The 11,701-nt window shown below is 41.7% G+C and overlaps 1 protein-coding gene across 2 annotated transcripts in view; it reads right to left on the bottom strand.

Annotated features, from left to right (window-relative positions):
- Positions 1–1,361: 1,361 nt before the first annotated feature.
- The window catches only part of LOC133617502 (kynurenine--oxoglutarate transaminase 3-like), a 37,789-nt gene continuing 27,449 nt past the window's right edge, over positions 1,362–11,701 (bottom strand). For both annotated transcript variants that reach the window (XM_061977458.2, XM_061977459.2), the window contains 6 exons: positions 8,374–8,450; positions 8,211–8,300; positions 7,941–8,127; positions 2,059–2,132; positions 1,864–1,950; positions 1,362–1,783 (listed from right to left, as the gene is read on the bottom strand). In XM_061977458.2, coding sequence (XP_061833442.1) covers positions 1,709–1,783; positions 1,864–1,950; positions 2,059–2,132; positions 7,941–8,127; positions 8,211–8,300; positions 8,374–8,450 — 590 coding nt within the window. In that variant the 3' untranslated portion in view covers positions 1,362–1,708. The remainder of the gene's footprint in view (positions 1,784–1,863; positions 1,951–2,058; positions 2,133–7,940; positions 8,128–8,210; positions 8,301–8,373; positions 8,451–11,701) is intronic.

The following is an 11,701-nucleotide window of genomic DNA, read 5'->3' as shown; positions in this document are numbered from 1 at the left end:
ATGGGTGGAAGTTAGCATGGCAAGCTAGAACCACAGTGAAGGATGACTTCTCATTCCCTGTGGTGCGAATATTCACCGTACGTGCTCCCGTTCCACAGTGCGGTTCACAGGAATATCAGTTGCTGTGAAATACGGTAGTAATCCGTGTGCGGATGGAGAGATTGCGTCTTTTTATGAACCGGATCGCTTAGTAGGAGCCATTTTGTGGTCTTTACAGATGTAAACAGGAAATGAAACGTACGGTGATATCCGCGCGTTTTTTCTTCTTCTTCCGGGGGCGGGTGAAGCGCTTCCTGTTCTATGGGGGCGGGTGCTTTCCTTGGCGGTTGCTTGCGTAGAAGAAGAAGCGCTTCCTGTTCTACCGGGAAAAAAGATGGCGGCTGTTTACCGAAGTTGCGAGACCGAAACTTTATGAAAATGAATCGTAATAAAGCGCACCGGGTTATAAGGCGCACTGTCAGCTTTTGAGAAAAATTGTGGTTTTTAGGTGCGCCTTATAGTGCGGAAAATACGGTACTCACTCACTCGCCCTCTCTCTCTCTCTCTGGCAGGCTCAAACAACCCGGTATTACAAGAAAACGTGGAGTTTTTGTACCGCTGTTTTTTTTTGTTTGTTTTTTTACATCCCTGACAGGAATTTATTAGTGTTGTTTGAAGACAAAAATAAATAAATAAATAAACACACACAGACAGAGGGCACTTTTTAAGACGAGACAAAAAAGGGCAGGGGCTCAAGCACCCATGTGTGCACGTGCCTGTATGTATGTAAATACATACGTATATAAATATATGTGTATATATGCACATATATATATTTATATACAAACATATGTATTTAAATACATATGTATATATGCACATATATATATTTATATACAAACATATGTATTTAAATACATACATACAAATGTATTTATGTTTATACATACATATGTATGTATCTCCATACATGTGTATGTATGTATATGCATACACATATAAATATATATATATACACATATATATGTATATACAAACATATGTATTTTTGTATATACATACATATATATTTTTACATATACATTTATATGTATGTATGTATATATACACATACATATATACACTTATATTTGTATGTATGTATATACATACATATAAATGTTTATATAATAAATACATATGTATATATATATGTATATATATATATATATATATATATATATATACATATACACATATATATATACATATATATTTAGCAGAATTGTATCACCTCACATTGTGAGAGTGTACCTAATAAAATGTCTGTGTCATTGTGCAGTTTTGTCTCCCTCTAGTGGTGTCACATGTTTTCACAGGCAGTGACGTCACTCAAAACCCCAGCAGAGAACATTTGATTTATTAAGAAACCCCAGCAGATTATAACGCAGACTAGAACACAACATTCCTACTGTTAATGATCTTGTGTCATTCTAGAACGTTTCTTCAAGTTGCGAGGTGTAAAAAGTGGCATTTAGTTGCTAAGGAGGTTATTGTATAACACAAATGTTTTTATCATGGCTTTGTTGTTACTGCGCTGTCAAACTGGATATGATACTTTTTGTGTCTCCACAGATGGAAAGTGGAACAGAACCCTGTGGCACACCATCAACATTACACACCATCAACATTACCTTGGAGGAATGGTCAAAAATCAAAACCAATCCCTGCCTTGACTTCAGTGTCCTGCTCAGCTTTCCTTCTTGACTTCAGTGTCCTTCCACTTCCTCAGGATGCTCTCTGCTGCTGCCAGAGTGCTGTCTCTCTGTGGACACACACCACATATTACTCTCTCTCTCTGTGGACACACAACGTGTTGGTGTGATGTTTTGTGTGGTCTTTTACCTTGATGAAGCAAAGCCGGATATATTTCTCAAAGAACTTGGTGGACTCCTCCCCCACGAATGCTGTGACAGGAATGGCCGCCAGTTTCTGGATGGGACATCGATAAAATTACAATATTTGTTGTCTTCTTCCAATGAGAAGTGAACACCTTTAACACTCAGCGAGCTCAGCTAGCAACTCGTTAGCATACTTTACCTTTTCTTTAATCATCCACTTGACAAACTTGTAGTCGTAGGCCTCGTCATCACCCATGTGAGACAAGTTCTGATCTACCAGTGGAAACATGAAAACAAACAAATTACATACTTGTTTATAGTCCCTCAACATATTTTCAAAATAAAAGTGACTGACTAGCCATGCATACATACATACATACATACATACATGTATATATGTATACTAGAGATGCGCGGATAGGCAATTATTTAATCCGCAACCGCATCAGAAAGTCGTCAACCATCCGCCATCCACCCGATCTAACATTTAATCAAAACCGCACCCGCCCGTTGTTATATATCTAATATAGACGATGCAAGGCATTAGTGAGGTTATAAAGCTTTTGCCTGTTAAAGAAAGGAGACTGATCCAATGCAGCACAGACATTCAATGCGTGCCACGCTGTCACGGCCCAGACGCACACCAGTGCGCAATCATATGGGAGCCGCGCTGAGCGCACCTCCAAGCGCGTGTAGGTGCGATGTCCCTCGCACCCGCGGCGGCTCCACCCGGGCTCGCGCCCGAGGGTTCAGCGCGCACCGCGGCGGCCATCCTACTCCTCGCGGCTCTCGCTGCCGGCGACGGCCGGGTATGGGCCCGACGCTCCAGCGCCATCCATTTTCAGGGCTAGTTGATTCGGCAGGTGGGTTGTTACACACTCCTTAGCGGGTTCCGACTTCCATGGCCACCGTCCTGCTGTCTATATCAACCAGGGTGAGCCCCACCCCTTTCGTGAGCGCACTGCGCGCGGAGTGACCCCTGTTACGCGCCCCCGGCCACGGGGGTGGCAGGCAGGTAAGCTTACTTGCTGCGCGTGACGCCGGCCGCGGCGACGGCGGACGAGGCGGGGTGTCGGTGCGGTGGGCGCGGTGGTGACCCTGGACGTGCGTCGGGCCCTTCTCGCGGATCGCCTCAGCTACGGCTCCCGGTGGGGCCCTCTCGGGGGAAGGGGCCTCGGTCCCGGACCGGCGAGGCGTCCCTTCTCCGCTCCGTAAAAGTGTCCATCTCTTTTTTTTTTTTCTTCTTCTGTTGTGGCATATGCTGCAGGTGCCTGCTCGTTTTTCGTATGTGGGTAACAACATTTAACTATGTATATATATTTCCCAATTGGTTTAACTGCCACCCGCCTGAATCTATTTAAAATCAAATTTTTTTTATTTCAACCGCCCGACCCGACCCGCGGATAAAATCTAATTTTTTTTTATTTCAACCGCCCGAACCGCGGATAATCCGCGGACTCCGCGGTTGTGTCCGCAAACCGCGCATCTCTAATGTATACATATATATATGTATACACATACATATATATATACACATATGTATATGTATGTGTATATATATATATATATATATATATATATAAATATATATGTGTGTGTGTGTGTATGTATGTATGTATACATTATCTGAGTAATTGTTTCTTGATCAAACATTTTCTAACGTTCCACACTACAAAATAATATGACAAGGGGTCAATATCGGCATCTTATTGGAAGTGAAAACTTGCTTCTCTAAAAAAAATCCCAGGCCAATAAGACAGCGCGTTAAAAATGTACAAACAAACCCTCCAATGTTAGGGTGAGCGAATCAAGCGCTTCTTTTCTGTGCAGTAGGCATCTTCTCGAGTAATTGTAAACAAACATGGCGCTAATCGTGTGAGACTTCTTAGTTTTACACAAATACTTTTCATGTACTATTTGCACCAAATGCTCTGCAAAAAATCCGCGATGAGATTAAAAACATTTTTTTTAAACGTCTCGTTTTAACACATCGATCCTTGTCAATTGAAACGCCAGTGTACATAAAACTTTGTACACTAAACCTGTACAAAGTAGTTCTCAGGTTTCTCTATGTTTACACTGTGCACTATTTTATTACACTTTATGAAGCATTTTCTTCTTACATATTCCTTATTTTTAAGAGTTTATAGTTAAATGTTCAATGTGATTTTACTATTTTGTTTGTTTTGTTTGTTTTCCATGCGTGTGTTGACATTTCCTTAGCTGAGGGATTATAATCAGAGGAAGGTTACATTTCAAATAAAATATATTATTCTCCTGCTCTTAATTTCCCTAGATCATAAAACAATTTCAATATAATCATATTTAAATAATTACTGCATAACAAAAATACCTTTCCATAGTAAAATAATAACAGGGCAAATTAATGTTACACAGACGTTATTTCCTAGCACTAAACCTGCAGAAAATAGTTCTCAGGTTTCTCTTTGTTTACATTTTCACACTTTGCACTATTTTCTTACACTTTATGAAGCATTTTTTCTACCATATTCCTTATTTTTAAGAGCTTATTGTTTAAATGTTCAATGTGATTTTACTATTGTTTGTTTTCCATGCCTTGATAGCTGAGAGATTATAATCAGAGTAAGTTACATTTACAATAAAATATATTTTCCTCCCACTCATTTTTCAGAAAAAAAAATATTGATTATTATCCATATCGACCGATACCGAACACATATGACGCAGTTTTCAGCCGTATCGTCCAGCCCTAATTGAAAGTAAATGATTTTTGCAAGGACTTTGAGTAGGGATGTCCGATAATGGCTTTTTGCCGATATCCGATATTGACCAAACTTTTAATTACCGATACCGATATATACAGTGGTGGAATTAACACATTATTATGCCTAATTTGGACAACCAGGTATGGTGAAGATAAGGTCCTTTTAAAAATTAAAAATAAAAGATAAATTAAAAACATTTTCTTGAATAAAAAAGAAAGTAAAACAATATAAAAACAGTTACATAGAAACTAGTAATTAATAAAAATGAGTAAAATGAAGTGTTTAAGGTTAGTACTATTAGTGGAGCAATCATGTGTGCTTACGGACTGTATCCCTGCAGACTGTATTGATATATATTGATATATAATGTAGGAACCACAATATTAATAACAGAAAGAAACAACCCTTTTGTGTGATGGGGGAGGGAGGTTTTTTGGGTTGGTGCACTAATTGTAAGTGTATCTTGTGTTTTTTATGTTGATTTAATAAAAAAAACAAAAACCGATACCGATAATTTCCAATATTACATTTTAAAGCATTTATCGGCCGATAATATCGGCAGCCCGATATTATCGGACATCTCTAAATTTGAGTAATCTTGTCTGTTTGTTTTTGTTTTAGAGCCTTTTGAAGAAGACTGCGGATGAAATATTGTCTGGAAATATTGCCTGACTAAAATAAACTAGAAACGACACAATCAACCTTTTTGAGCATTATGTTTGCATGAACCCGTTCTCAAAAAATGGCAATAAAAACTATTCTGATTCTGATTCTGATGTTTGACCTATATTTGATTGATTTTAGCATCTTTAATGCACAAAAGTGATCCCTATGTATGCATCAATGTTGCTCTATGATTTACTTCTTTTATTTGAGATATGTATTCATCAGAAAATGAGCTGCCAGCAATTTGGAGTTTTGTATGTTTTTTGTTTTTTTTATATTAAAACTGTTTACAAAAGCTTTACTTTTTATATTATTGACATGTGAATAACATAAATAAACTGGAGAGGCAGCTGATGGTGAGCTTCTATCGCTCGGCTGTCGAGAGCCTGCTGACGTACTGCATAACAGTGTGGTACGCCAGCTGCACTGAAGCAGACAAACAGGCGATTCAGAGGGTCATAAAGTCTGCACAAAAAAATCATCGGCTGCCCCCTCCTCTCCCTGAAGGATTTACACAACTCCCGCTGCCTCATCAGAGCAAAAAGCATCACCAAGGACAGCACACACCCTGGCTTCCACCTGTTACCATCGGGCAGGCGCTACAGGTGCATTAGAGCCAGAACAAACAGGCTCAGAGACAGCTTCTTTCCCAGAGCTGAGTTACAGTTCAGAGCTTGAACTCTTAACTTATAATAACTTATGACTCTAACTTATAATAATAATTCACCCCTGTCCTGTCCAGTCATGTAGATGTAGATGATCTACCGTATTTTCCGCACTATAAGGCGCACCTAAAAACCACAAATGTTCTCAAAAGCTGACAGTGCGCCTTATAACCCGGTGCGCTTTATTACGATTCATTTTCATAAAGTTTCGATCTCGCAACTTCGGTAAACAGCCGCCATCTTTTTTCCCGGTAGAACAGGAAGCGCTTCTTCTTCTACGCAAGCAACCGCCAAGGAAAGCACCCGCCCCCATAGAACAGGAAGCGCTTCTTCTTCTACCCGCCCCCGGAAGAAGAAGAAAAAACGCGCGGATATCACCGTACGTTTCATTTCCTGTTTACATCTGTAAAGACCACAAAATGGCTCCTACTAAGCGATCCGGTTCATAAAAAGACGCAATCTCTCCATCCGCACACGGATTACTACCGTATTTCACAGCAACTGATATTCCTGTGAACCGCACTGTGGAACGGGAGCACGTACGGTGAATATTCGCACCACAGGGAATGAGAAGTCATCCTTCACTGTGGTTCTAGCTTGCCATGCTAACTTCCACCCATGGTGATATTCAAAAGGAAGACCTTGCCAAAAGAGACCTTTCCAGCCGGCGTCATCATAAAAGCTAACTCGAAGGGATGGATGGATGAAGAAAAGATGAGCGAGTGGTTAAGGGAAGTTTACGCGAAGAGGCCGGGTGGCTTTTTTCACACAGCTCCGAAGGCGAACACACCTTCACTAAGACGGGCAGACAGCGCCGGACGACATACGCCAAAATTTGCCAGTGGATCGTAAATGCCTGGGCAGATATTTCGGTCACAACTGTGGTCCGAGCTTTCCGGAAGGCAGGATTCACAGAACAACAGCGACACTGACTCCCGATGACTTCGACGAGACGGAACCGGCCATTTTGGATACCACGCTTGCGCAACTTTTCAATTCGGACACCGAAGACGAAGAATTCGAAGGATTTACGAATGAAGAATAACTTCAGAAGGTGAGCGCTATGTTTATTTTGTGTGTTGTGACATTAACGTTCGAGCAACATTATGTTACTATTGCTCTACACCATTTTGAATTTTACTATGTTTGTGATTGCACATTTGCGTACATTTTGGGACAGAGTTGTTAGAACGCTGGTTTTCAATATATTATTAAAGTTTGACTGAACTATCTGACTGTTTTTTTGACATTCACTTTAGCGCAGCGTTTTTTTGACATTCACTTTAGCGCAGCGTAGGCGCGGCTTATAGTCCGGGGCGGCTTATTGGTGGACAAAATTATGAAATATGTAATTCATAGAAGGTGCGGCTAATAATCCGGTGCGCCTTATAGTGCGGAAAATACGGTATATCTGCTGTACACATCTACTTTAGTGTTGGATACTTCTCTTGTTGTCTTATTTCTATTTTGACTCAATGTTTGGCTATACTTTTATTCAACAAAACTAGTTTTCTTTTAAGTAATATAAAAATGTATCAGATCTCTTTGTTTATTTTATGGAGGAATGTAGTTCATTATAGAACTGGCACCCAATGTTATTTAAAAAAAAAAGTATTGATTTTGAGTCGAGAATAGATTCTGAATCGAATCGTTAATCACAAGAATCAAATCGAATCGTGATTCCTTCCTTCCTCCCATCCCTAGTTGCAATACAAGTTCCCTTTCACTTTCAGTTCTTTTCTAATTTCAAAATAGCACTTTTGAGACTTGGCAGGAAGTTTAAAAAGTTCAACAGTGAGGAGAAAAAACTAAGTACGTTTGTGTTTAGTAAAAGATTTGAGACATTTTCAATAATCACTCGAATGAATCGTTTTAGAACCTTATGAATGGATGGGCGATGTTACCCGGTCCGACTTAAAACCAAAGTGCTGTTACACTCCGAGTGTTCAGTCATCCACACGACTAACAAAAGTGGCCTTGAAAAAAGAAAATCAGCAACTTACTGAGCGCCGTGACGTCCGCCAGCATGAAGTAGCCTCCCTCGGGGACGATCGGCGACAACCCCGCCTCCTGCAGGATGGCAGCCAGGCGGTCCCTCTTCTCCTCCAGCTCCTCGGCCAGAGAGGTCAGGTAGCACTCGGGCTGACCCATCATCTCGTAGTTACGCAGCAAACTTTGCGCCACGGCCTCCTGGCGAGAAACGCAAGGTCACGCCGGGTCTGTGCAGAGGAGGCGCGTGCTTACCTGCAACTCGCCAGAGGAGGCGCACGCACCTGCAAAGGTGTGGGGCAGGTGTACAGCGTGTTCTGCATGACGGTCTGAAGGTGCCTGATCAGGTGCTGGGGTCCGATGGACCAACCCAGCTGGGGGACGACAATTACGTGACACGACATGAATATTCATGAGGTTGTTCAAAATGTCAAGAGGACTCCTCACCTTCCATCCGGTCACGCTAAACGTCTTCCCCGCGCTGCCGATGGTGATGGTTCGATCCCACATGCCCGGCAAAGTGGCTGCCAAAGGAAGAGCAGGAAACGTTTGGTAGCGCAAACTAGGCATGGGCGATACGGCCTAAAATCGATATCACGATACGGCATCAGCCACCTGCAATGACGATATTTATGAGGGCTGTGAATCTTTGTGCGCCACACCGTTCGATTCGAACGTTTTCTAATCAACACTTTTTAATAACATTGGATGCCAGTTCTATGATAAACATCCTCCATGAAACAGATAAATGATAAATATTTGTATTACATCAACAATAGGATTTGCTAGTCTGGAAAGGATTTTTCAAAAATACAATTTCTTTTAATCAATTAAGAATAGTTAACAAAAAAGAATCACGATTCATTCGAAAGTTGATTTTTTTTTGACACCCCTAACATGTATCACTGCATATCATTTAGTATATACATGATAATTAAAGGGGAACATTATCACAATTTCAGAATTGTTAAAACCATTAAAAATCAGTTCCCAGTGGCTTATTATATTTTTCGAAGTTTTTTTCAAAATTTTACCCATCACGCAATATCCCTAAAAAAGCTTCAAAGTGCCTGATTTTAACCATCGTTATATACACCCGTCCATTTTCCTGTGATAAATAAATAATGATAAATGGGTTGTACTTGTATAGCGCTTTTCTACCTTCAAGGTACTCAAAGCGCTTTGACACTACTTCCACATTTACCCATTCACACACACATTCACACACTGATGGAGGGAGCTGCCATGCAAGGCGCTAACCAGCACCCATCAGGAGCAAGGGTGAAGTGTCTTGCTCAGGACACAACGGACATGACGAGGTTGGTACTAGGTGGGGATTGAACCAGGGACCCTCGGGTTGCGCACGGCCACTCTCCCACTGCGCCGCGCCACGCCGTCCCTGTGACGTCACATAGTGACGCCAACACAAACAAACATGGCGGAAAGAACAGCAAGCTATAGCGACATTAGCTCGGATTCAGACTCGGATTTCAGCGGCTTAAGCGATTCAACAGATTACGCATGTATTGAAACGGATGGTTGTAGTGTGGAGGCAGGTAGCGAAAACCAAATTGAAGAAGAAACTGAAGCTATTGAGCCATATCGGTTTGAACCGTATGCAAGCGAAACCGACGAAAACGACACGACAGCCAGCGACACGGGAGAAAGCGAGGACGAATTCGGCGATCGCCTTCTAACCAACGATTGGTATGTGTTTGTTTGGCATTAAAGGAAACTAACAACTATGAACTAGGTTTACAGCATATGAAATACATTTGGCAACAACATGCACTTTGAGAGTGCAGACAGTTCATCAATTAATATATTCTGTAGACATACCCTCATGTCAGCAGGCCAGGGAAGCTAGGGTCGATATTCTTCTCTTGATCATCTTCGGGACGGTGTGAGCAAAGACATTCAGGGGGTTTAGCTCGCTCGTCTGCGGGAACAAACTGCCGCCATTGCTTGCCGTGCTAGCGAGGTCCTTTGTCCCTGAATTGCTCACACACTCCGGCAGATTCAATGGGGGTCTGGCGGCAGATTTCTTTGACTTTATGGTTGGAAATGCATCTGCTTTGAGTGTCGCAGGATATCCACACATTCTTGCCGTCTCTGTCGTAGCATAGCTTTCGTGGGTAAAGTGTGCGGAACAAACGTCCAATTTCTTGCCACTTTGGCATCTTTGGGCCACTGGTGCAACTTGAATCCGTCCCTGTTGGTGTTGTTACACCCTCCGACAACACACCGACGAGGCATGATGTCTCCAAGGTACGGAAAACACTCGAAAAAACTGAAAATAACAGAGCTGATTTGACTCGGTGTTTGAGAAAATGGCGGATTGCTTCCCGATGTGCTCCGAGAGCGAATATTAGAAAGGCGTTTAATTCGCCAAAATTCACCCATTTAGAGTTTGGAAATCGGTTAAAAAAAATATATGGTCTTTTTTCTGCAACATCAAGGTATATATTGACGCTTACATAGGTCTGGTGATAATGTTCCCCTTTAAAACATTTACATACAATAACATGATATTTATTATTAATAATCTACTGTTCACTTCTGTTCAAATGTAATCATCATTTATTCTTCTGTTTGGATATTTTGGGTGATACTACACATGATACCAAGTAGCTACAGGGGCAGTATCGCTCATACCAATGCTGATACTGATCATTTTCAATATCATTCAATGATTACATTTTGAATGACAATTAAAATCAGACAATGGTGGAGTAACAATATTAATTATTGTTTTAATTCCTTTCTGCTATTCGCTCTGATTTCAACCATTTGTTTTTCCCCTTAAAGTCTATTTAATGATAAAAAAAAAATCGGCCATATACTGATACTGTACTTGGTATCGTTACTGTTGTATCGATTTGCACACCTTTGTTCATAGCCTAACGATTTGATCTGATTCCCATTCCTGGGGATTACGATTGGATTCATAATCATTCCTTGATTTAATAACCGATTCAAACCGATTCTCGCAATGTATTACTTGGTATACAGTATTTTTCGGACTATAAGTCGCAGTTTTTTTCATAGTTTGGCCGGGCTCCAGTGCGACTTATATATGTTTTTTGTTTTTTTTTATTATGCATTTTCGGCAGGTGCGACTTATACTCCGAAAAATACGGTAATAATGATAATAAAACGTTTTTTTTAAAAACAAGTTACGGGTTGGAAAATCTCCCTCTGGTCGCATGAGGATGGCCTCAAAACATATTTCACCTGCAACTAGCCGTAGGAGGCGCACGCTTACCTGCAAGGAGCCATAGGAGGCGCACGCTTACCTGCAACTAGCCTTGGAGGCGCACGCTTACCTGCAACTAGCCAGAGGAGGCGCACGCTTACCTGCGACTAGTTGTAGGAGGCGCACGCTTACCTGCAACTAGCCTTGGAGGCGCACGCTTACCTGCAACTAGCCATAGAAGACATACGCTTACATGCAACTAGCCGTAGGAGGCGAACGCTTACCTGCAACTAGCCGTAGGAGGCGCACGCTTACCTGCAACTAGTTGTAGGAGGCGCACGCTTAACTGCAACTAGTTGTAGGAGGCGCACGCTTAACTGCAACTAGCCAGAGGAGGCGCACGCTTACCTGCGACTAGTTGTAGGAGGCGCATGCTTACCTGCAACTAGCCAGAGAAGGCATACGCTTACCTGCAACTAGCCGTAGGAGGCGCACGCTTACCTGCAACTAGCCATAGGAGGCGCACGCTTACCTGCAACTAGCCAGAGGAGGCGCACGCTTACCTGCAACTAGCCATAG

Source organism: Nerophis lumbriciformis, linkage group LG18 (assembly GCF_033978685.3).
Source record: "Nerophis lumbriciformis linkage group LG18, RoL_Nlum_v2.1, whole genome shotgun sequence".
Classification (NCBI taxonomy): domain Eukaryota; kingdom Metazoa; phylum Chordata; class Actinopteri; order Syngnathiformes; family Syngnathidae; genus Nerophis; species Nerophis lumbriciformis.
The sequence above is the reverse complement of the archived record's forward strand: the minus strand, read 5'-3'. Positions and strand labels throughout refer to the sequence as shown.